Source organism: Lampetra fluviatilis, chromosome 7, assembly GCF_964198595.1.
Source record: "Lampetra fluviatilis chromosome 7, kcLamFluv1.1, whole genome shotgun sequence".
NCBI lineage: Eukaryota > Metazoa > Chordata > Hyperoartia > Petromyzontiformes > Petromyzontidae > Lampetra > Lampetra fluviatilis.
In genome coordinates, this window is record NC_136281.1 from 865068 (window position 1) to 892525 (window position 27458).

The following is a 27458-nucleotide window of genomic DNA, read 5'->3' on the forward strand; positions in this document are numbered from 1 at the left end:
ACATACCAGTCTGTACCAGTACTGTATTGTGTCACATATGCTCTCCGGTTTAAATACGTGCCAGAATTCAAGACCCATATACAAACAAAAATAACCACCCAGAAAAGTGAATACCTTCGACATTAGTGTACGATTTCACTGCCATGCAATCTGCACCACCCAGCATACTCCATCGAAGTTTGAGTTACGCAATCGCTTTATACTTAACAGCACGAGTTGAGGTTCACATTACCGCAACGAAATAATACAATGGTAAAAGACAGATCAAGAAGGGAGCGGAGCGGCATGCTGCAGTAGAGGCCAAACCAGCATGCATGTCGCGAATCTATTTGACCGAGAAGGGAAAGTGCGCCATGGATTCCAATAACGGCCTCAACTTCTCAGTTGGGAGTCGTTTTTGCCAAAGTTCACGGTTCATCGTTCAAAGCGGGGTGGGGGGGGTCCTTTCTCGCCAGACACGTGTTCCCTTAAGCTCCACAAGTTGATTGTAAATGTAATCCTGAATGGGGGTTCAGACCGAAACTAAATGTAGATGAGGGTACAGTGGATGCTTACCAACGTGAACGTGACGAAATGGGTGGCAAGGTGAAGTAAATGTGTCGAGAAGAACGGTTGGCCCGAGGACAAGCTGGTGATCGTGGACGAATGGCCTGGTGAGTAAATGTGGAATGAGCAAATAGTGAACGAAAGGGTGAACGGGGGGGGGGAGGAGTAATTATCAGAAGAGTGCTTCGATGGGCCGTGATCGTGATTGGGGAGCAGAAGAGCAGAGGTTGAGTGAATGAATAACATGGTGATGCGAGGGAAAACACCATTAAGGGCCACGGTGCAAATGTTGCCGATGTGAAAGTTCCCTCAACGCCACACCGGCCAACAGGTAATGGGGAAGCAGATGAAGTCTCTCACCAGCCCGTGCAATGAGACCACTTGAATGTGGAGGCCATTGCCAATGTGTCTCAATAACAGTTGCATCACTTGCATGACAGCGGTGTTTCTTTCCAGCGCACCCCCCCTCCCCCCACTGCTGCCACAAACTGATATTCAGCATTATTGCACAAGGCAATCACAGCTTGTACGCGATGTCTGCATATTGTGGCGACCACCAATCCAAAGAACACATGGCACTAATTCATACCTTGTATCGACTAAATTCAGATTTTAAGTATTGCAGCTCACCCCGCGCAATTGGACAATTGCCTCGAGGCAAACTGTGCAAGTGGTTCCAAAACACCGCCAAATGTCACCACCAATTAGGAAGTGTGCCTTATCACCTTGTTTTGGAAATTCAAACTTACATTAGAACCCACATCTCTTCGACAATTATGTTCGTCTTCAATGTTTTGGTTACATGCATTTACATGTTTCAAATGAATAACCGTTAACTTATTGAATTTTTTTTACCAAAGGTGTGTATGTTGGTCATGGTATTAGGGCACGTGATGATTTATATTACCATAAACACAATTGAAACATTAATCAAGGCCAACTTGTATTATTATGCTTTATTGTCTATTAACCAGTGGCATGTAAACATACAACCTTCTATAGTGGTTTTAAGTTTTGCCAAGGAGTGTATATATGGACTAGGGTCTTGGTTACATGATGCACTGATAAATATATACTAGAATGTGTACTGTTGAATCATATAATAGCAGTAGTTCAAACAAGACTCAAAACTGATTTGGGTGGGTAGCCAGTACTGATGGCCCATAACTGAAAATAAACACAGCAATCACTTAAGACGTTAACATCTATTCACAAAAATGCATGACAGGAAGTTTAAACCAATATTCTATATAAAGAGTAAACAACGTCGTCCCTGCAACAGTATAAAGGGCTACTGTAACCAGCATAACAGCCAAGCAAAAAACTGCATGCATAACTCTTCCACCAGATAGTACACATTTTTACGGACGTCTTATAATTGCTTCCTTCCCCCAGGAGTTGTCTGCTTGATGAGCTAAAAAGGATTAAGTATGCATGTCATCAGTTACAGTGAACTCCCTGCAGCAGTGGCAGGTTTTATATTGCTTCTGCTGCTCGCCTGTGTAAACATTTGCTGCGATCCCTCACGATGGGAGAGTGGGGAAGAGTGGGGAGAGAGGGGAGGTCCGATGCCGCGCCCACAATGCGGCATCAGCCGCGTGCCCCGCGTCTACTACGCCCGCTGCATTTCAAGCAGAGCCTCGACACACACGGATTCTCCATACAACATGAGCGCAGAATTTAATCTAAAAAAAAAGGCACAACACCGACGACTGTTTCATCCAAGGCAATGCAATCAAACCCTCATAGCCAACATAAAAACCAGGCCTCCATCGCAGTCGTGTTTCCCAACACATTAACATCTTTAATTAAAAACCGACAGGTCATAAAAGGAGCTTGGGAGAAATAGGAAATTGACATTGCTCAGTGTGCAGACAATGAGTTGTCTGCAATGGGGGAGAACCGAAAGCCCAAAGTTGACCCGAAGAAGCAACCAACCAGCCATTTACTCCACTCCAACCAGAACAAATTTGACCAAGTATTAATTTGGGCCTCGTACTGATAACATCCACAGTTAGCACTGCATATCTAAATTTCAAAACATTTTAAAACCAGGAATGCAATACTCCCACACCGCCACTGTGTACAAATCAGCAACACACACAGAGCAAAGTTAACAGGAGCAACTGAACAGTATACACTTTATTTGTTTCTGAAATGATTTGCACAAGAATGAGCGAGAAAGAGCAACAACAGCATGAAACCTTGCGCAATATGCATTTAAAGGCCAGAATGGTGCAGTGAGAATGGGTGCACGGCTGGCATAGTTTGTCCGTCACACACGTTCATTCCCAGTTAATCACCACCACCACCACCCACCACCTCCAAACAGCTGCACAGCAGTTGGGTTGCGTAGCCTGTCTAGATGTGTGACTGCAGCGGTGTAGACTCGATTCTCCCATGAGACACGTGTTTGGGCTCGGGAAGGTTGGGGAGGAGGGGGCACACTGCGTTGTGGGGGCACTCATAAGCGTGGCTTGGCCGCAGCAGGCAGTTTTATTTACACTTGATAAACAAACGAAAACACCACTTCCAGTCATTGGCGAGCCCAGACAAAACGAGGCAAGCCAGCAGGGTTACAGACAAGACAGGTGAGTGTCTCCAACAGCAGACAAGCCATGGTTTAACTTCTTCTGGGGGTAATCTATGTTATACAAGGGGAAATGTCCTTTACAGCGCTCTAAACTAATCAAATACAGAATACATTGTGTACAATACACTAGTATTCAATTACTGGTTTACAACCGCTAACAAATTAGAGCCTTTAGATTTATTAACTTTTTTATTCTTTCCCGCAAAGCAAAACATTCCTAGGGACATTGTTACCTTGAATAAAATCAGCGACCGTACTGAAAAATCACAACCAGATCTAACATGTTTTGGTCTAATTTATTCATTAAATACACAAGACAAAAAAATTCAATCAACAGCCTTCAGGTTAACTTCATTTTCAGGCAGTGCGAGGAGACAAATCTGCATGACAGTAACATCTGGCACCAAAGGGCAGCCGATTTGAAACTAGTGTGTGGCCACGATCGCAGTTTAGAGGCTCGGGTGGGAGGACAGAGAGCAAGTGCAACCTCATAAAAGCTGACTTTTAAGAGAAGAGAAAGCCAGAAAATGAAGTTAATCCAAATCAAGCCATAATCGACACTACAAACCATCCGGGACGAGGTGGAGACGTGAGTGTCCGCGGAGCGACCCGTCCAACGCCCTCCCCAAGAGCCCGTCCACCACTTGCCACTCTCCATGGGGAGGCACGTGCCGGGCCATGTGGTCATCTTGTTGGGTCAGGGCCGGGAGTGGAGAGAGAAGGAGGGGTTTGAGGGGGGGAGTCTCACACCACCTCTAGCAGCAGCCCCCACCTCCTGTCTTGACGGGAGTGCTCTCGATTTTGACGTTGGACTTTCCAGCGCCGGCCTGTGTGGCCCCGGGCCCCATGCGCTTCTTGATCTCTGCTGCCATGGTCATGAACGCCTGCTCCACGTTGGTGGCATTCTTGGCACTCGTCTCCAGGAAAGGAATCTCCAGTGAATCCGCAAACTCCTGCAGCCACCGGCGGGGAAGGAGGCACGCACAACAGCAACAAGTTACACAAAATACTCCACGCAAAGACGGTTATAAACACGCTGCACCCACCCTCGCCAGCTTCTACTGCCACACGCATGCTCGTGTTGGCAAGTAGGAAATCACAAGCCCTCATGAAGTTGAGCTACAAGTAAATGTTTACTCAATATAAAATGGGGAAGTGGACGTATAAACATTTAATTAACGAACACTTAAACCTGTAGCAACTGAACACAAACACTGAAAGACTTCAGGAAACAACTTGAAACACATGTAGACACCACCAAATAAAATAATTCTCCTCGGAAATTTTCAAAGACACCAATATATGCAATGCATGGGTACACCCTGTACTTTGGAGAACATATTTTCAAGTAAAAGTGAGCAGAAACATTTTGGGGACAGACTGAGACATTCTAAATGTCCCAGTTTCAATTAATAAGTGTCCACAGTTGACAGATCAATGACTTGATCATAAAAATACAGCACAGTACCATTTTCACATTTAACTGATAATGCCAGCCAAGTATTTTTTAAGCAACTGTGTACACATTTAACAGGACCCTGCGGGGTGGGCTGGTAGGAACGAATAACCAAAGAATATAAACATAATGTATTATTACACTTGTTTAGCCAGGAAAGTCCCACTGAGTCTAAAGGTTTTTGCAGGGTCCTGCCAAGTGTTTGCAGTAGGGGGCGATGTTGCTACACCGAATCGGATGATATGAAGGGAGAGTGTGAGGCCTAGTTCTAGGCTTTAGGCCTAACTGTAGGCGTTAGGCCGCTGAGTAATTTTTTTTATTTAAATGTTTTAATTACTTATGTAAAAGGTTTAAATGTAAATGTTTCTATTTAAAAACATCAGGGAATGTAACATTGTTAAACATTAACTCCCTTTCACACACGCGGGGGTACGATACGAAGGGAGAGTTTGAGGCCTAGTTCTAGGCTTTAGGCCTAGCTGTAGGCTTTAGGCCGCCGTGAGTTAATTTTAAATTTAAATGTTTTTATTATTTATGTAAAAGCTTTAAATTTAAATGTTTCTATTTAAAAGCATCAGGGAATGTAACATTGTTAAACATTAACTCCCTTGCACACACGCGGGGGTACGATACGAAGGGAGAGTTTGAGGCGTAGGTCGAGGCTTTAGGCCTAGCTGTAGGCTTTAGGGCGCTGTGAGTTAAATTTTAATTCAAAAGTTTTAATTAAAAGCTATCTCAGGGAATTATAAGGGAATGTTACATTTGTTTAGCCAGGAAAGCGTCACTGAGTCTAAAGGTTTTTGTAGGGTCATGCCAAGTGTTTGCAGTAGGACCTTATAACATTCTTGACTGGACATAAACCCTTGTAATTCAAGATGTGCGATAAAACTCCCGTGACAAATGCTAATACTGGCTTTGAAGAATGCTCATTAATTCACAACACTGCTTGAAGGTGGACCAATGGAGGACATCTTGAATTCCCTCAATTGTTTTACTCTATGATGAACTAGACTAATCCATTAAACAATGACTTTAAATAATGTGTATCAGAGTTATGTTCTTTTGTTTGTATTATGACTGCAGGTATTGCGGTCTATGCAAACATGACTCCTTGTAAAAAGGTGGCAGTTTTGTTGCCAGATAGAAGGGTAAAGAACCAATTATCAATGTGATCATTGCTTTCTACCCTCTTTTAACGGTGAGGTATGTATGGCATTTTGACATTCATGTGGTTATCAACCACACCGTTTTCCTAGCCGCACCATTCTTGAAAGAAACCAAGGTGTCAATGGGTTCTCTCGCACCTTGTTCTGAGATTCTGTCTGCAATGGCTGGCACAGACACAGTGCGCAAATTATTAAATAAATATCTGTACTTTCACTCGGCTAGTACTATAATGGCAGAGCATATCTATTTTACCTAGTTAAACAAGGTTAAATCAAGCTCATAATTCCCTCCAGGATTTATTTTTTTAAAGGTACCACTTTGTGGAAAAGTCAAAAAGTGGTAGTTGGTGGACTGGTCCATGCCACAAACATTTAATTTCAAACACTGGCTCAAGATCACAAATGGAGATGAGTGCTTCCCAATCAACAATTCAGAATTGATTCAAAATAAATGCACAAGACGAAGCACAAACATATCAATACAACGGCAGCAAGTAGCAGTCCAATAACTTTACTTCTCTTGATGTTGCGCAACAGAACAGGTGTGCGCACAGCAAATTTGGCTCAAGCAAAGTAAAACACACTGCCTCGGGGTAAGCAATTTATGAAAATCTGTGGCCTGTTGCAATAAAGAACTTGAGCGTTATTCTTACCCTAACTTGTACCGCTCTATGACCAACCAAGAGAAGTTTCCCTTAATGCGTTTATGCAGCCAACCACTCGCCCATTAGGATGAGGTGTTTCCAGTTAAAGTGCTCATGTAAGCTTCACTCAATGCTGCCACAATTAGAAAATAAATCCACTTCACGCTTTCCAACCAAAGCAGACTACTTGCCAAAAAAGAGGAAAATGTTTAAGTTTATACAATTTGATTGTATCACAAGATGGGGGACAACAGATTCCTGGAGGAAGATGGAGGTGGGAAGGTGGTCAGTGTTTTGTACAACGTGATGTGGGGAGTTACAGCAGACAGGGTGGGCAGAGGACGTACATTAACAAAGATGCTCTAAATAGCATTCAAACTGGCCACTGCAGGTGCAATCACCTTTTCGCAAGCAAATAAAAGAACCACCCAAATGTGGCTGCAGCATACCACAACAAAGTGGAACACATTGTGAACTCGTGTGCACTGCAAACGTTCTTAGTCCTCTGATGCCAGCAGCTGGATGCACAGCTTGGACATCGATTTAGAGTTGCCACTTAATTCATATCCATTTGAAAGAACAAGTACAGACAGATAAATCTAAAGATTGATCAATCGATTCCACATTGTGCAACACAGAAAGGATGAAGAGGGCAAAGAGGTGGAGGGGGGGTTGTGGAGCAGTACGGATAGTGGGAGGAAAAGGGAGAGGCCATCAAGAAACCACAAAGGAGTGGCGACCCCACCCTCTACAACGCGAATGTTCGTACGTGTGCATTCGCTTCACGTGTGGTTCTGCACATGGGCATGTGTGTGGGTACATGTCTTTGTGAATATTATTTTAGGTGTTTGTGTTTGGTGCACTGCAAACATAACAGGGCAGACAAAGTCAATGAGCTAGGTGCTGGACCCCCCCCCCCCCCCCCGTGCATAACGTTAGACAGAGAAGGTGCTGGGTAAAAGTACCTGTCCTGACAGTCAGCATATGGCCGACTTTGGATCTTGGCATACACAGCACGTTAGCTTCATGCCTCTTAACAGACATTTGTATTACCAACACCACTTGTGAAATATATGTTTTGTGTGTGCGTACTTTTGAAATGAAATAACGTATGGTTGTTTAAATGTGTGCACGTTCATTTGTGGGGGGTTTTGTACATGTTAAAACAAGGATTACAAAAATCCACCATTTTGGAATTCAGACATTCTAACTTATTTGCACCGATATAGGACGTGGGGGTGTTATTTGTGGATACTACTACACACGCATGTTTATCCGCAGGTAAGCAGAAACACTTGGCACGTGTATAATAGAAGAGGATAAACTAAGTCTGCATTTACCTGAAGCTTGGTTTCCCAGGCAGCCATTGGCATGTTCCACACTCCCTATTTGCCCACTTAAATAAGGACATTGTTTGTAAATAGTGGTTTGTTGCACTTGTTCCATTCATTCAGGGTGTGTAAGAGATAGTTTAGTGGTTAAGCTTTGCAATAATCAACGGGTTTCCAGTGCGGAAAGTCACGTGAATTGCGAGTCGTGTTGCCCCCTCCCCCACATAAGCGATAGATTTTAATGTTGGAGACTTCTGATATGCTGGGCATAGAGCCGCATTCAAGATGTGGAACATACCAACAGCTGCTGCATATAAAAAGGGGTTTCACTGTATTGGGAAAATGTGTGGGTTTCATATTGCAATACTCAAATTGAAAGTGAAAATTTGGAACTTTCCTCATTTCCAGTTAAATCCCTGTAGTTCAATGTTTGTTGTTTTTGTTTTGTAATCACTCATGCTTATTTTTTTAATATTTTGAAATATTTGCCGAGCAGGATCACAGTAAATTATTAACTAAAGAGGTAACACTGACAGGGCCCAGTTGACAGGAGTGACACTCACCATCTTTTCAATTCAAAGTAGTTTTTAGGGGCACTCTTGGAAACAGTCTTATTGGCAGTTTCTTTACAGCCAAAGAAGAAAAAATGCAAGGAATGTGCTCTTAAAGGCCTGGAGCTATGCATGGCAAGCCAAACCTGCTCTCCCAAGCTGGCCTGCTGAACATAACCTTTCATACCTCTTGTGATTTGAAAGTTCAATTAAGATAAGGGATCGAGGATTTTTATCCTGGATAAATTAACTTACGAGTTTCATTTTAGTGGCACAAAGTTTGTATTTTGTTGTAAAAACAGACTCTTAGACCCAGTTTAGTGTGCTATAAATTACAGAATTCTCCGGCCCTAGTTTGAAAGAAGGCTTATACAGTATTGCTTTCAGTCAGTAAAGCTAGTTATATTGGCTATGCACAAACCTACAGAAGATAGTAATAGTTCACGATGTAAGAAACATTTTCATGAAGGTTTAAACCAATGAAACAGATACCAGAATACCGAGGATAATTAACAGAGAAAGGCCACTTTTTATCATACACCAATTCATGACAGTAGATTTCACCTTAAGATTTCAATGGTTGATGACTGCATTAAACCTGTTGAGTTACAAGAATTGTTTAATTCCTCACAAATGCCTGGGGGGGCTTGTTAACTTTTGGAGATAGGAAGACAGCTATTTTGAACACATATCGTTGGGAAACCTGGAAAGAATTTGCTTTATCTTCAAACTAAATGTCATCACATCACATGGCAAAGGACGGGGCACTTTGTTTATGGGCCCCAAATCTCAATTTTAAGTGCCCATAAACATGTTTTTGCATGTCATTCAGAAACCGTTCAAAATATAACATTGCGTTATTTTCGTTTCATAGAGTGTTAAACATAAAATAAAATTAAAATGAGAACCACTGTTGTATCTTTTATTATTTTTCAGATATTAAGGTTTCAAGCGGTTTGAACAAAAAAAAAATGCATTTTATGATGTTCAAATCTGAAGAATTAGAAAACGGGTAAAATATAGGAGCTTCCCCTAAGAGTATTAAGTGGATACATTTTTGTTCTTTCTAATAAAAAAATAAATCTTTATATTGAGCGGTTTCCGATGGGTACGTCTTTAAATATAACAAGGAGAATCAAATCGTCTCCAACTCCTCCAAAATAATAATTTTCTACACATTTTGGAGTATATATATACACACATTTTGGAAGTGTGATCTTTGATAAAAAGTGTTAAAAATCATTATTTGGGTCTTTCGGTAAAGTCACGTAGATAGGTTCAAAGAAAATAACAAAAAATAACAAAACTATGACATTTCGATCACAACACTACGACGTTTCGATCACAACACAAGCGTTCGTCATCAGGAAGAAAAAAAGAGGGGGAAAACTGCTGAAGCAGACTGTTTTAGCAGCTTTCCCCCTCTTTTTCTTCCTGATGACGAACGCTTGTGTTGCGATCGAAACGTTTTAGTTTTTTGTTATTTTCTTTGAACCTATCGACGTGACTTTATCGAAAGACCCAAAGAATACGAATTCCTGCAGTCACGAAAGCTTTAAGTCAAGAGTTAAAAATCATATCAGGTTTTATGAACAAGTTAACTAATAAGCTGAAAACATCCTAATATACAGAGGACTGCAGAGCCTGGGCAATTTGCTTTTGCTGGCTCACCACCTGGCTGCTTTCTAGCTTGTCAGTAGTTCCTCAAAGATTGCTATGTAGAACACAAACACTTTTTTTATGCATCTACATGTAAAGGTGACCCAAGTATAGGCAAGCTCTCAAAGAGGGCTAAGGCACATGCCTATTCACATAGTATATTTAATGTTACTCATAGTCAAAGTTTAAATTGTTTCCTTATTCGCCGATGCAAAGCTACATACAGCAGTTACATTGGGGAAACAAAACGACATGTCTCGGGACCGTGTTCGCGAACACAAGGCAGATTTGAAACACGGCAGAACCAATACCTCTGGCGTGGCTGATCATTATTATAACGCAGTGGGCTCGCACGATATTGTTTTTTCCAAGACCAAGGTACTCTGCAAACCTTCGGGCTACCATCAAAGATTTGTCCATGAAGCCATCCAGATATATAAACGGACAATTTCAACCGAGACAGTGGGTATAAGCGGAGCAATCATTGGAAGGATGTTATTAACCAAGCAAAGTCCTAACTTGCTGTGGTGCTTCCATTCTTCCCTGCCGTTTGGCTTTTATCTCCGACTCTCTGAGTTGCATTGCCCTGTTAGGTGCCTCTGCATTAACGGGCTAGGGTGTCTCACTAACATGCCACCTCAGCTCCCTTAGCCTCGATGTATCGATGGTTCTGGCTGTGCGTCTCACTGGTGCGACCACCGTTGCGGTGGTTCTCTTGCATGGACGCGCTTGCCTCTCACAGCACAATTGGCAGCACCGCAGCTTGTGTTACACATAGACGACACTAACTTGGTCGTACACGTTATGTATATCGTTTGTTAAATTAGGATCACAGTTCCTATGATCACTGTTACATTGTTTTTATAGCTTTATTTTGGTGATTTTGAAAACGTTTTGTTGTAGTACAGATTTAGCCTGATAACTGTAATCTACATTGTCTCATGGTTATTGTTTGACTTGCATCCCACTCAGATTTTTGCACACAGTATTGAAATACGGTGTTTTTTATGGAAGAGGTTGCCGTTTTTTCCAGGATTTTTCTGTTGCGTGTAGTCACTTTAAGATGTTTCTTGTTCATGTTTTTGTTTTGTTGCGGTTGCACCCATGTCGAGAGCTGCATGGCTGACAGGGTTATACCTAATAAATGAAACTGAACTGAACTTGTTAATCCACCTAATCTTTCTGCCTATTCTCTCCCATCAACAGTGCTAATCTCCCATTAACAATGCTGTTGTGCGCATATGCGGGGACGATACTCTTATGCAGTGAAGCTAATTTCATGCTAATCTCTCCCTAATCTCCCCCATTTACACAACTGACGTGCTTGCATCCGGGGATGGAATTCCTTTCCAGCTCAGACCCCGCCTGCTTGCCCTTTGCCACATATATAATCTCTTGTTGTAACAGCTCTCTCTCACTGGTTCAGCAGTTCCACTGCTGGATTATTTTTTTCCGCGTGAGGACCGCTTGTGTTGCTATCGAAAAGTCGTGATATTTCTTTATTAAATTTTTCTACCTACGTGACTTTACCAAAAGAACCAAAGAGTAAAGCTACATACCACAACATTCCAGAAAAAAAATTGCTAAGAATTATGGAATGGGCAGAGATCCACAAAACCAACTGACCAAAATAAAATGGGACGTGTTCTGGTGACTTAATATACACAATCTATTGCAGGACCAGCCCAAAAGTTTCCCTGGTGTTTTATATAAAAGTCACCAAAGACTGCAACAACTTTGGCCAACCGGCCACTATTTTAAAGGAGCACAACATTTAAATGTCCTGGAACCACAATTGTAATGCTTATTTTCAGTTAAAGAGGCCTATTGCAGTTAGTGTTAAACAGGCTGATAAGATGCAACCTCAGTACAGATGTAGTCATTGGTGGCAAACATTTGTTACAAAGGTTGAGCCATATAATGGTAGCACACTGGGCCAAGGGGCATCGGCTGCGGAACCATGGCTAAAATGTGTCAAAAGGCACGCAAATTCTGTTCACACTATTTTAAAAGTGAAGTGAACATCTTAATAACATTAACATACATTTTTTTTCTATATGGGTTCTATTAGAACACATTTGAGGTTATTTATAGCTGAAAATCTTTCCATTGATCAATGTGCCTTGGAATATAGGCATTATAAAACTCGGTTTTAGTATTTATTTGCGTCTTATATCGCAAAATGTACTCTTTAATTTAAACTGCGGTGGATGCTGTGATGTTCTACACCAACTTCTATCGTGCTAACAACATATAGAACACACTTTAAGGATTCGGCTATGAGTCTACTGCTAATAGTTTGTACGTGACCGGGTGAAAACCAAACAATGGAAAACTGATTATATATATCTCAATAACTGGTGAAATTGGAAGAGTGAAGATGAGGGGCTGTGAGAAACAAAGCATTACCACACCTTGGCAGTCGTATAGTCCACCACTTTCTTGGTGGTGAGGTCGCATTTGTTGCCAACAAGCAACTTGTTGACGTTCTCGCTGGCGTAGCGATCAATCTCCTGCAGCCACTGCTTCACATTGTTGAAGGACTCCTACACCAAGCAACGGAATGCAACTGTCAGTAAAACATTGCGTTGCATTTGTATCGGTAAATTATGCACTACAGAACCCAAACAGCATAGACATCAGGAACTGTATTATACTATATATTGATTGCTAACTAAAATACAAAACTACATGGTAATCAAGGTCTAAAATAGTATAAAGTACAGCTCTTACATCAATCCACTAGTGGATGAAGCCATCCTCACAACATGTTTGCTGTAGGGGTTATTTGAACATACTTCACCATACTGGTCAGTGCAGCTTGAAGGCAGGTGGAAGAGCACTGGTTCAGATATCACTTGCCACTGCTGTTAGCCATGCAGTGCAATGCAAACAATGTCATGGCTAATCAGAACAAGGTTAGAGTAGGGTATGAAAGTGAACAGACGGCACCAGAGTTCTGGGGTTAAAGGCATTCACAGTGCACAGAATGAGAGATGCAATTACATTTGAAAATCGAACGTGGTTACATGTGTACCTGATCCGTGACGTCGTACACCACAATGATGCCGTGGGCGCCCCGATAATAGCTGGAGGTGATCGTGCGGAAACGTTCTTGTCCTGCCGTGTCCCACTGCACACATATACACAACTTGTCAAGGCACTACCGGGTGATGTTTAGCACGTTGTAATATCAATTTAACAAACATATGGGAGCTGGATAGACTATTGTCACAAAGTCATTTGGATGGTTCGATTCCAAAAGCAAAACAGCAGCTTATGATATCTGTTATGAAGTGGATAGGTAATTGGAGCCTGACATTAAGTGCATTCATCCATTATATACTGCTACCAAGCTTAAAATGTACCCAAGGAAACTTTGCAAATAAAGAAAAATGTTAAACTTGTAGGCTTTCGCAACCAATATTATCCATAATAAATATTTTTTGGGAAAGAGTTAAAATAACGACATGTTTATATTTACGCGATCTAACCAAAAAATCTTTATTATGAAGTATTTCAGAGCACTAAGTTAATTGAAATATTTGACCTGGAAAATCCTTTGAGATGGAACATGATGTACTTTTTACATTATATGTATTCATGTGTAGTTATAAATAATCCTGATAGCACTACTTAAAATGAGGACAATTTTTCTCAATATAAACTGTAAAGTCAGTTCTCCTATAAGGTGGTAGTTGTTCCTGAAGAACACGCGTTATGGAAAAATCAAGTGAAAATAACCGTTGAGTCAATGGGAATTAAGATGTTAAGGGCTCGGTTTCATAAACACCAACATGACTGACATTTTTCATTATAATTTGTCCTATTGTTGATTTTAAGTGTTCTTTTATAATGACCATGTTTAAGTTTGATAACATAATTTATGGATCAAACAAAAACGTTAAAATGAGTGAAAAATGCATGTTAGTGTTAGTCGCTAAGCAATAGAAAACGTAGCCGTGGAGGATGAAGAGAGAAAACGATGAAGGGTGTTAAGTGACTCGCTTAACAGATTTTAATATTCTATGGGTCTTTTTGGTGAAGCAACGTAGATAAAAAATATCACGATGTTTCGATCGCAACAAGCAATCGTCTTCAGGTGATGGACGATTGTCTTCAGGTGAGAGACGATTGCTTGTGTTGCGATCGAAACGTCGTGATATTTTTATAATTTTTCTATCTACGTGGCTTTACCAAAATACTCATATAATGTATTCCTGCAGTCACGAAAGCTTTAAGTCAAGATTTAGATTTTAATAATACAATCTTTTAAAATAAAAAATGTATAACCGTAAAGAATATTTATGAAATGTAAATAAACTCATTGTTTTTAACACTTACCACAAGATAAGATGGCTGCTTGAGACGAGTAGGCTAAAGCACAGTCCGCGATAATGTGAGATGCGTATGCAGGCTGAACAAAGACTGAGGTGCATGGGTAGCATCTAGTAGTAATTCCGCCTTGTGTGATGCGACAGAGGCAGTCGCACAACCGCTTATTCCTACTCGCGCGACGCAGTTCTATTCACTCAATCACGTTGTCCAATTCTCATCCGTATTAAAAAAACGTGTTCCCCAATACATTCAGCGCGTTGTATCCAATTGGCGTTATGAAAACACACGTTGTCGCAGAACCCACTGTATAACCATGACAGCCGCTTGATGACATGCGAGAACAATGGATGACAAAAAGAGCATTGCATACATGGGGAGACAGTAATACTCACTATCTGGAGCTTTATGGTCTTTCCATCCAGCTCTATTGTTCTGATCTTGAAGTCCACACCGATTGTGCTGATGTAACTTTCTGTGTAGGTGTCATCCTGTGGGGGAAAACAGTGGTCAGGGAGCACTTCCGAGTCACTCGGTGTATGTACATTATACCTGGGAGTTGAGGCCTGGAGAAAGGCTGTAAAATTATGAAATCAACCACAGCACTTACTGAGGCAATAGAAAAAGCAAAGGTTGTAGAGATTGGCTCTGTGGCAAGATTTCACCAAATTAATGAATGTTTGACTCATGCGTTAACTAAATGCATACGAGGGTGTTTCAATAAGAGACAATAGTTATTTCCAAAGAACATGTGTTACTGAATACGCCAGAAAATGTATCCATGGAGTAATCCTCTCCCAAAATGTACTTGTTCCAGCAGCCCTCCAGCTTCCTACCCAGAGCATCACACAACTGTTATGGTTGGTCCCCAAGTCATGCCGGCAATACTGTCGAACCACATTCCACATAGTTTCCTTCAGGGAGGTCCAAAGAGCCTTGCATACATCGTTAACACAACCATGATTCAGTGTTGCAATCATATTGAAGCATCATTCTTCAATAGATTTCTCTCACCCTTACATCCTCAAGAGGACAATAAATAACAGCTTGCTGCTATTGAAATGTGCAAAGGTCCTGCCATCTTTGATCACGTGATACCAGGTACATAGCCAATTGACGAAGAAATTTAAATTGGGAAAAAACGCTTTACTTTTTACAACACCCTCATTAAAAAAACAAATTTAGAATAACTCCCTCTACCTGTGATAACAATGTACTAATGAACAAGATTATGTCTTCAAAAACAATATATTTGACAGATGGATCACTTGGGTGTGGACTCAATAAGACCAATGTGTCTTCACATCGTGTTGTTGGGAATTAAAATTCTGCCAAAGGAGTGTAGGCCTGTGCCCTCATCGAATTAGTTTTAAGCACAGCTAACCATGTTTGGGCAGCATGCGTCATTGCTACAACTATAGTACTTAGAATTCTCAAATTGTACAGTGGTTTGACTTGATTGTTTGTCTACCATTTGTCAAGAATGCTGTTTATGTTACAACTAGTTATGTTCGAGATAACTTTCTTTTGTATTCGAACTGTCATTTGTGCAGGCCAAATAAGGGATTAACGGAGTAATGTAGCAATTTGACTCCCTCACGATGAGATGAATCGTCGTGATTCGGAGTAGAAATATGATTTCAGAATAATGTATTGACATTGTAGTCAATGTAGCACATGTAGTGGCGGCAGGGTCTACACAAAGAAATGAGATACAACACAAGGGTAAAAAAACCCAACAATCTTGCATACATAATTATACACGTAATGTGAGCATGATAATGTATTGCTTACTAGCAGGTGTACCCGATCTTCGCACGGAAATAGTTTAGTCCATCACAGATGTGATGTCACCGCTCACTTGCTGTGCAATCGATTTCCATTATTGCGCCCCCGCCAAAATACAAAAGTCTATTTTTTATACTTTTTGCATTGTGTACAGTCTGGAAGCTACCCACATGCCAAATTTCAAATTTGTTGCATGTTGAGAAGTATGCTAAACATTTCGAACAGACACATTCACAAATTTCCCTTTTATATAATAGATTTACATGTCTGGACCTCAATGAATACTAAAACCTTAACCTACAATGAAAATACATTCCAAATGAAAGATATCAAAAGCATTCATGTTTTGCATCAGTGATTCATGATAGTGAAACAAATTCTAATCACTAACTAAAGAGGGAATTTTTACTTTACTTACGCTACAAAAACACATCTAAACCATGCATTGCTACTAAAGCGTTCCTTCCCATGCAAGTCAAAATATGGCAAACCTGCACACCAATCATTGCTCTCACTACTTTGAGAGTTTTTGGAAAACTACCTTAATTTGGCTGAATTTTGGAAATCTCCACTTAACTATATACAGTATTATAAAGCAGCATAAGTATTGGTCATTCCATCTTCAGAGCTTCCACTGAATACTACAAAACACATGTTTTCAAAAGAAAGCCGTCTCTGGTGTAGACCAATCAGTTTCAAGGACAATGCATATATTATCAGTGTTTTTTGTTTGCATTTTGACCACAAGTATTGTGGTTAATGCACACATGATTCCTTGGAAAAAGGTTTCAGTTTTGTTGCCAGAAAAAAGGGGAAAACCCCTATTATATTTTGGTACTGGCAAAGGAGGTCTAATGATGTACATGTTTCCAAGTTAAGCTTTAAATACTGGGAGTTTCCATGAAACCCTAAGAATATATTGTTTTAAGTAAATATCTGCGTGCCTAAAGCATTTAACTGAACCTTGTTTCCTCCGAAACCTATGAAGCCTTATTATACAGTTATGTACACTTTCATATGTCCGTTATGAAAATGTAATTTGTCAATTGGTATACAAGAAAATAAGTAACATGCTGCAATGTATGTAATCCAGTGAACTTACACAGGACCATCAACGAATGCTTTGTGCGACAATCTTATTAATCCGGACGAGCATATGAACTACGTCTAAAGGTTACCTAAACATATAGAAATGTAAGGTGTACACACTTGTAAGCTAATTCATGGGTGTGAATTGGTGCAACACATGCTGCACCACCAATCCACTTGCTATGATGCAAAATATTGAAGTCCCCTTCCCATGAAATAGTTTTGGAAGTGATGAAGAAGTGATTACTTCATTGAAATCCTGGTTTCAGAGGCAAAAAACACATTACTTGGTGGCAGGAAACTCACATACCGCTGGGTAATGTTTATGACGCTGGTTGGAAACTACACAGACAAGGAATAAACATCTTTGCCAACTTTGCTAGCACAGGACCATTACCCTGTGGTGCGGGGGAAATGTTTTGATTTTCCCTCATGCTTCAGCTCATAAGCTATTTTGGTGGAAGGCTTAATGAAAGACGTGACATCACTAAGATGAGTAAGTGGACAAACACTATAGTTTACAAAAATAGACGTCAGCCGATAAGCAGTCCTGGCTAAACAATAAAATGAAAAAAAAAGGTGTAACAGATCAACAGAGAGAGGGTAGTTGGGGGTGGCACAAGCCAGTGTCATGCAGTACCACACTACCGTATACGTGGATCAGCCAAAAGCACCATGTGGGGTACACACCTTGGCAACCTCTGCCTGAATGCTGCTCGCAGTGTGGAATGGACTTTGATCGGAGAAACACCACGTTTCCAGTCCAAAACGTCTAAAACACGGACTGCATCTTTTCAAACATTACCACATTAAAACTAAACATGACGAATGTTAGTCTGCTGTTGCTGATGCACCAGATAAAAAAAAACATTGTATAGTTAGTCTTTCAATAAATAACTACGCTAAAATTGACCAGTCCTTGTCCTTTTAGGCACATATCCAGGGTGGTTAGAACTCCAATCTTTCACCTTAGAAATATTGCCTGGCTGCATCGATTCCTGACACCTCATTACTTTGAGAGATTGGTTCATGCTTGTGTTCGCCCAACTTCATTACTACAACGCATTACTGTTCGGGATTCCGAGTGAGGTCCTGGGTTCGACTCCACCTCGTTCAGAATGCAACTGCTAGAGTGCTTACGAATACACCGTTTCACGAGCACACATTCTCTTGTAGTAGTAAATTATAATATACTGCTGCTGACCTACAAGGCTCTGAATGAATTAGCTCCACAATGTTTATATTCAAAATATGCTCCTGAGATATTCGGATCACCTTCTCAGTACCTCGACATCAAGGCTCTGTTCCTGAGCTGATTGGGCTTTTGCCAGTGGAGCTCACAGACCACGGAACACTGTACCTTTGGTAATAATACAAACGGAGTCAGTCGAGTTATTCATGTCCTTCTTGAAAACTCACCTTTTAAATTGGCTTTCACTTATTAGTTCAGGCCATTTACCCTGGTTCTGTTTACGTCCTGCTATCCACACCTATTTGCATGGTTTGCTACGTATGGTGCGAAGGAAGTTCACCATACATACATACACGCACACGGTGTATTGAAATCTATGGAAGAAATTCGCCTTTTACATGTCAATTATTAATATTATGACGTACTGGGTGATCACAATTTACATGGCTTACATTCTGACAGTGGATGGTAGTGCGATGGGTTGAGGGGGAAGCGTTACGACTCCACCTGCATTTTTTTCTATAACCGCCTTCAGCCTGAAATGTATCCCCCTTTCCCCAATTTGGGGCATTAGGGCAGAGGCCTAATGAGCCTTCGAATACATGCCGACTTGAACTGTGGCCTACATCATTGAGTCTAATAAGTATACAGACCACATCTTATTTGAGGATCCTGAGGGTGTTAACTGGTTATCCAGGTCAGTATTTTTAGTCAGCAGGTCAATACATATGGGTAAGAGTAAGTAATTATCAGTGAGCCTCAGGGGCTCCAACGTCAGAAATTAGGGTCAGCTGGCACGCACCACCAATCACTGTGGATGGGCGCTTCAGCCTGCACCAGCACGCTAGCCTTACAGCCCTTGAGACTCTTCATTCTCTTAAATATAGGGCAGCAATATAGTTGCAGCAGTCAGCCAAATCATGCCCAATATGGATAGAAAAAAGGTGTGGCCATGCCTTTCCTCAAAGGGACCTTGTAATTCTCGAATGGTCGGTTTCATAGGGGAGTGGCCTGTTTGGGCCGTGACATGAGAAATGGCAGGGAAATAATTAACCACAAGAAAAGTGCTTAGACCATGAAAAGTGATGCACAACCGGAGACATGCTTAAACATCAAAATCCCCCAGCTTGAGAGCCCTAGGGATAAAGAGAAGGGAGCCCATGCCATACATTTACCTCACGTTAACCGGGACTCATAGGCTACACCACAGTGGAGAGAAGTATTGAATTGTAGCTCTATTAGCTATCGAATAAAATGTATATAGGTCAACTCCACGAACATGCTATGCATGACAGCAAAACTAATAGAACTTAATTTTGATACATTTAAAAGAATAATCACAATTGCGTTGATACTGTTGCAATAAAAATTACAAAAACAAAACAATCTTGTAAATGGTGAATATGGTGAAATGCATTTGTGAAAAGTGAATTGCATGGAAAAAAGTCACGCCTACAACAATCTCCAGACGTACGTCTTCTCCACTGCAGAAGCGAGCCGGGTGAAACCGAGAGCAACATCATCCCAAAAGAATGAGGACGGAGGACCGTTCCAGCGCAGCCGATTCGTGGATATGGACTGTACCAGATCACCTGTGGGGCTCCGGTGAGAGGGCTCCTCCCACTGACAAAAGGTATCGGCCCACTCTCACAAACAGGTCATTAAGGTTAAAATGCAAAACTTTGAATACGGTCAAATGCGAGATCTGGCTTCAGCTGCTAGTGGGACGTATGCTCCATATTCCAGAAAGGGCACGAAAGGGATTGGGAATTCGTTGAAGAAATTAGAGCCTATATACGATGTGTAAACATCAGAACTGAAAAGGACAGGTGGCCATTGCGTGGGGTCGTTGCCACACCACCATCGTGTATAGTATATACCAGAGGTGTGGACTCGAGTCATGTGACTTGGACTCGAGTCAGACTCGAGTCATGAATTTGATGACTTGCGACTCGACTTGGACTTGCATAACAATGACTTTGTCCCACCTCTGGTATATACGCTAATATGAAAGTTAACGCATGTGTTTATGTATATTTATGAATGTTTGTGTTTATGTACTGTATTGTAGATGTGCATGTGTGCGCTAGTGTATGCATTAGATGTGTAACTATTCATCTCCCCCACCACCACGTTTCGAAGAATAGTGGAATTCAAGTCGAGAATCGATTATTTTAAATGGAGAATTCATTACTGGCGGCAAGATTCAACATAAATCAATCGAAACGCATCAATGCTTGCACATGTAGGAATCGATCCACCATTACATCTCTTAGGATTTATGTACACGTGTCACGTATGCATATGTAAGTAAATGTTCACGTTTGTAATTTTATACGAGTATGTATTTATTGTACCGTATGTTGTATACATGAAGCACAGTGCATATTGATTACCGTGTATATAGAGGCGGTAGAGAAATGAGGGTGGTGGTTGGCTGAGAGTGGAATAATGCACATTGATTGCAGTCATTACTATTGACAGGCACTCTGAAGATTATGCCTAAGGAGTGGCATGCAAGTCTGATGTATATATGCAGAACTTATTTAGCACTGCACGAGCCAACCGTGCTAATCGGAAGGTGTGGGAGATGCCACAAAATGACAATGCAGTCCCGACTTGTAAAGTCAAAATGAGCTCATTTATGTGGGCAAAACATTTCAAGATGGCCTGCTATAGCAAGCTTGTTTTTATGTACAACTATGTATGTTTACAAAATCCCCAATACATACTGTGTTTTACTAATACAGTATTCATGTTTTTCGCCTTGTAATAAGACAAAATCACCCATAATATTCCGTGATCTTGGTAAGCTATGCAGGGTTAAACATGAATACTGCTTGGATGAGCGTGCATCGTGGTTAAAAACAGGCCTTGCAGAATGACATTTGGCTTTGTCAGAACACTAACATCTATGCTACTCATCTTCACCAACCTGCAATGACCAGCTTGGTGAAGTATGGTCAAATAACCCTCACAGCAGTGTATTGACAAAAAGGATGTCCCTCTACACAAAATAGAAAATGTCACTGAAAATGCTGTCGAGTAATCTCCGAGCAACACATGCTATCGAGATGGAAAATACATCTCAAAATTCCTACACAAGTTGACAGAACATACTTGTGCACAGCAACCAATTACCCATGCAAACATTCATAACATCATTCCAAATGCAACAAGGTAAGATTCCAATGGTTTCCTGGCATGTTATTTAAAATTGTGCATTATCTACACATTTTCCCATTTGGTGACAATTCCTTTTGAACGTAGTTGTGCATTGTAACGACCAATAAGTTAAATTTGCATTGTTTCAGCCACACACTTTATTCAACCAAGTAAAAACATTGATAACATTTTGAGTGACGAATTATGTCAGTGGAAGCAAAGCACAATCACTTCCTGTGATGTAATCTCCCGTAGTGCCAGAATGCATGTATATCTTGTGGGGACTCAAACCCCGACATAACAACCTTATTTATAATGATTGGATTAATGACAAGGTCCTGCACACCCATGCTTGTATCACTCTATCACCTTGAATAGAGGGGCACGACCCTATAAACAGCAAAAACAGGGAGGCTTGAGTGAGGTTTCATGAACTGTACTGACAGGTCGACATTATTACATGTCCTTGTCCTACAGAAAGTGCCTTGCAAATTACCACTTAGGCAGTCTTTTCTAAATAAAAAAAACTGATATACCAATGAATCAGAAAACCAGACAGATAAGTGTAAGAGAACATGTGTACAATAGAATGCGTGGCATACGTGTCACATTCATTTTCAAGTGAACACTCGAGAGTCCCAAGTTATTGACAGGCAGTCTGAATCAGTTATGATGCTTACATTTAGACCAAGGCTGTGGCTAAAGCACTTGGTACGAAAATTATTAATGTTTATCAATAACCAAAGCTGTGACACATTAAGGTACCCTTTAAATAATTTAAATTTGTCATCAATAACCAAGGCATTCTAAAGAAGCGATACAGCAGATTTTAAACTCCTGGCGATCATTTTAATGTGGCTTCAATGCAAGACGTTCAAAGGACACATAAGGAATGATTCAGATTAATTTCTTCCAATATGCTACAATTGCAATTGTGTTGCCCAATTCAAAACACCTTGAACGCTACAATAAACGCTTACACCACCAAAAAAAACTAAAATTGTTATGAGTTTGAGGTTCTCTAATTATATCTCAATTAACCTCAACATACATTCCCAATTTCAACTCATATTTAATTTAGAACTACCTACAGAAAGCAGACAACAGCCCAAGGGACGACAATCACACGAGACTGTCCACTTGTCTTCAGTTTAACATTTAGGCTTTCCCGAACAATGTCTTCACTCTGGCCATACAGATATTTTACTTGCAAATAATGATCCTCCACAAAACGATACAGATTCTCTTTTTATATAATACTTAATATAAATATTAATGTATTCCTTCTAGAGATGTCTGCATTCATTTACAACTGGACTGGGGGGGGGGGTATACAAGTTAGTTTGGGCCTTCACAGGGCCTAGGTTTACAGTTCAAACCCAGCGGATAAAGTAGAGAACCGCAATATGCTTCAAAATGGATGTTTCGGCTCCTGTGACACCAATCGCATGAGCAGCCATTGTGTACCGGAGTCATTGCCCAAATGAGAAAATATAAAAAAAATTACCCGGAAATTAATTTAAATAGAAAGACTGCACGACGCAATCATCACATTTTCAAGACCCTCCGGAAACAGGGTCACGAGGCTCAGTGAGTCTTTCCTGGGTAAAAAAAGCTAAATACAAATCTATTGTGCCCAAGCCCAAACTCCTTCAAACTTCTCCACAGACATGGGTAGATTAAACATTATATCAGCTAACGGGGAGAGGAGTATTGTACAATTACTTGGCAATTCATGCTAAGTAACCAAAGAGCACAATTAGACTATCACTCATGAAATATAGACTTGGGTGACTAGTTCCGTGGACAATATGCACACACGCCTGCCTTCCTGTGTAAGTAATAAAAAATATAGGGATTTGCACTGTGACAAGGGGTTACGAAGCAACCTGATGAGTAGTCAGGTACATGTGATTTCATCAACGCGAACATTCTCTTATAAAGTTATTGTTCAGAGCTATTTATCTGGATATGTAAACGTATGGTAAATTACGTAACATTACATTTGATGAATGGGCCTGGAGGTTAACGCACCTACAAGAGCTCTAGTTCCCAAAACATCGTGGTAAAACATGCAGTTGCCTGTTAATTTCTGCAGTGCGTGCCCTGCTATAAATCAGGCACAAATACGCTGGCATCTTCTGCAGCATTGATGTTGTGGCCCAAATAATTATTTCGTATATGCTACTCTTATCTTAACTACAGCACAAAAACAGCAATCCATCTTGAACTACCATTTCCTGATGAAGTATCTACGAGAACATTTTAACAAAGTACAAATTATAATAGCCACCACTGTATAACTCACATTTTTTTCTTGCAAATGTTATGTATCAAAATAATGCCATGTGCATATAAAACCATATTTGGATTTTAAAGCAAGATGGCATTGAAATGTTTACGGACTGCAATGCCTTAAATTGTAAACGTGCATCTTTTTGGATTCACCACCACCAACCAGATTCAACATAAAGGGGTCAGGAAATGGTTATGCTAAAGAAATGTGGAACATTACGTAAGAAACTTGACCAACTGGTTTTTTTAAATAGGTTGCGAAAGGAACAATTTCAAAAATCACTGCACTTTCTACCTTCAAGCATCCTTATCTGGATTTCTGAGGTAATAAATGTGGAAATCTACTCTCCTGAAAGACAAATGTTTGTACTATACACATTCGACTTTACTAATGGTAGAATAATTACATTCAAATTAGCATGACACCCACATCTCAAGAGTTTCCAAAATGTCACTCTGCAAAGCAATACACCATAACCCAAACATATGACTCCACGGATGTATGACGGTTCATAAAATACTTGACAATCGTTTGGTTAACACATTTTGAAGGCCACAGGACTTATACGGAAGTATACCCAACACAAAACATGAGGTTATGTTGCCACTACAAGTGTTGTATGCTTGAAGGACAGTGGTTTGCCGTGCCACATGAGATCCGGTGCTTAACTCAAACGGTAGGATTCAAAGAAACACATGTACTATCTTTAAAACACATTATTTATAGCAATGGTTTGTCTATAAAGTCTAATGGTTTTGAATATTATATAACTTGGCTTGCCTCTAAAGACACTACACGGATAGGCAAAGTGAATACTGTTCTGCTGTGGATGTTGACCACTCGTTGTCACTTCCTCTCGTCAGCTGACTGGCACACTGCATGACTTACTAAACATTCCTCACCTAAGCAGCCACCAGCGCAAGATGTACACGAGTGTCCTAGCTTAAGAGGTTAATAAACGTTTCACTTCACAGTAACACAGCGCAACACCGATGCCCCTTAGAAATACATACATCTGCATATTGAAAGCTAACAAAACCAAGAGCATAAACTCCACTATACACAAGTACTTAGACTGCCATCGATGCAGAGGTTATTTTTGGCATTAGTAACCTGTACGCACTCCTTTAATATCCTATTTACACCGGTATTAATGGTGAAATTTCGAACGAGATCAATAAAATGTATATGGTGACCAACATTTGGTTAAGGATTATATAAAGCGGAACGGTAAGCCACGTTGAAAAACATTACAAACTTGATTTAACAAAAAATATATATAATCTCGTAAAACAAGTACTGTATAGCGCGTTCACATTACGCGAGCTCTGAGAAGTTGGTGACGTGTGCGTCTTAAACGCATTGGCAGGTGGCGCAAGCTTTCATTGAAACGATAACAGTTGTAGGTCAGCACCCATAAAAACGTGCCCCTGTGGGATTGGGGGGGGGGTATAATGCGTTCCCTTGTCTTAATTGGGCCGATATAACGAGGAGAGGGAGCGCCAGCGGCACGGGACGAGGGGGGCCTCACCGCGAACCGCAGGAGCAGACACGACTTGCCAACGCCGGAGTCGCCGATGAGGAGGAGTTTGAACAGGTAGTCACTGCCGAGAGAGCGCGTTCAGTGGTTAAACACGAGGGCACTCACTCATTATACCCGCGACGTGTGGACAGGTATTTGGAGACAAGAAACCCCACGGAGGAGATGTACCGCCTCGCGGCGCGGCCACGCCAACTCGCCGGTAAAACATGCCCCGTCACCCACACACCGTCGGTCGCCGTCAGGTGAACCGAGTGTAACGCGATCTGTTTACTGGGCGAGGAAGAACGGCCACACGGCAGGTGACACCGATGCTGCGGCGACCCCCACAGCTCCGCCAAGAAAATTACCTCTCTAACGCAAAACCCTTTAAAGAGGACGCCCTGGGCCCGACAGCGCTGACGCCCATCGGGCCCGGCACACAAGGGCAGCGAGCAAGTCGAGGTTGGACCATGTCAGCTCGAATGTCATGTTGGTCTCGGGGAAACGCGACTGCGCGTCCCCATTCGGCAACACTTTCACCGCCTCGACAACAGCCGAGCGAAGCGGCCTCGCCTCGCTGCCAGTGAAAACAAAGGCGGCCGCGTCACCCCGCCGGCTACGAGCGCAGCACCCGGCAGCAGGCCCCGCCCGGGCCCCGACACTCCCCAACCACGGGCTTTCCCCTCTTATCTCTCCCGTTTCTCTCCGTCCGCCCGCCCGCGTCTCGTCTGCCTCTCACGCTCCGGGCCCCGGGTCAAGCATCGCCCACGACGACCCGGTCACCCCCCCACCACCCTCAGCCGACCAGACTCCGGACTCGCGTCGCCGCCGTCGTCGCCGCCGCTTACTATTCGGGGTTCATGGTTGACATCGCTGGGAGAAAAGACTGTGCAGCAGAGTGTCGTTGCGCGGCGTGACGGAGCGCGCTGCGGGAATGAGGAGCCTGTGGGGTGCCAGTAGAGACGACGAGGACGCGGCTCTCTCGCTGTCTCTGCGCCTCCGCACGTCGCTGGCTCCACACAAGATGGCGCCGGGCAGGGCAGGAAATGGCCGAGCCTTCCGCTCCGGCAGCGCCTTTACATTCCCCAGTGCGCACGCGCGCCCCGGACGCGCGGCGCGGCCTCCCATTGGCTCGCGCCCGAGCGGCCCGCCAATCGGGCGTCGGCTCGCCGGCGGCGCGTGCGACCCCCCACCGACCAATCGCGACGCGTTCCGGCCCGCCGCGGCGCCTATGCGCTGTGGCAAATTAAATGGGATCGCCCGCGCCGACGTCATCGGGAGACGTGGCATCACATGACTGCGGCGTGCGGGGCGGGGCCGCGGTGGGGGGGTGGTGGGGGTGCGCGGATCACGTGACGCGAGGCAGCAGGGGCGCGGAAGTGGAGCCTGGGTTCTGTGACGTGGAGACGTCGGTGGCTGGCCACGGACGAGGTGTCGTGTGTGGGCGTCGCCGCGAGCGTTGGACGAGTGGCAATGGGCGTGGCCACGGCCAGGTGAACGTGGCCCGGGCGCGTGGGCGTGGCCTCTGGTGCGTGGGCGTGGTCTCAAATGGGCGTGGCCCGGGTGCGTGGGCGTGGTCTCGGCTGCGTGGGCGTGGCCTCTCGTAGGGCCGTGCTTGCTAGATACGAACCGACTGTACGCGTTTTATACATTTTGCAAAGCGGTGGAGCATATTCTTTTGGTCTTTCGGTAAAGTCACGTAGATAGGTGCATGTTACAATTGCCAGTTTCCTCTATGATTACTCCGGAAAGATTCGAGTCACTGTTATTGACATGGCGTATTTTAAAAGGTGGCCGAGTGGCGAGAGAGCCACACCGATTGAACTTAGGCTCTCAAGGGTCGTGAGTTCTCAGCCCGGGCACCAATCATTGCACATACTCTCATCCGATTTAATTTGTAGAAAAAAAACTAAATAATTCTGCATATCCAGCTCTTCGAATCAAAAGCCACTTGGCAGGCCAGTCTAATCATACCTCTTTTCCATTGCACAACCGAGCCATGTCGGCGCCGTATCAGCCCGGCACGGCTCGGGAGGCGTCTGGTTGTTTTCCACTGCTTCATGTCACCGTAACCATTTTCAAATGGCTTTCGTTGTTGTGAATTTCATTTGAAGAAATAATTTCT

General features: G+C 42.4%; 1 protein-coding gene across 1 annotated transcript; it reads right to left on the reverse strand.

The window, feature by feature from the left end:
* Window positions 1-2209: 2209 nt before the first annotated feature.
* LOC144933378 (ras-related protein Rab-1A) lies at window positions 2210-26413 on the reverse strand. The gene is made up of 6 exons (XM_078858080.1): window positions 26182-26413; window positions 25343-25415; window positions 14677-14772; window positions 12984-13079; window positions 12361-12492; window positions 2210-4092 (listed from the first exon to the last, which is right to left on the reverse strand). Exons 1-6 carry the CDS (start codon window positions 26202-26204, stop codon window positions 3895-3897), a joined length of 618 nt encoding a protein of 205 aa, XP_078714206.1. The 5' UTR covers window positions 26205-26413; the 3' UTR covers window positions 2210-3894.
* Between the last annotated feature and the right edge of the window lie 1045 nt (window positions 26414-27458).

Coding starts and splice junctions, on each gene's coding strand:
- LOC144933378 (XM_078858080.1), bottom strand. CDS start 26,204: ATGTCAACCATGAACCCCGAATA. Junction 14,773..25,342: donor GTCTGCTCCTGCGGTTCGCG/GTGAGGCCCCCC, acceptor TTTCCCCCACAG/GATGACACCTACACAGAAAG. Junction 13,080..14,676: donor AGACCATAAAGCTCCAGATA/GTGAGTATTACT, acceptor ATATGTGTGCAG/TGGGACACGGCAGGACAAGA.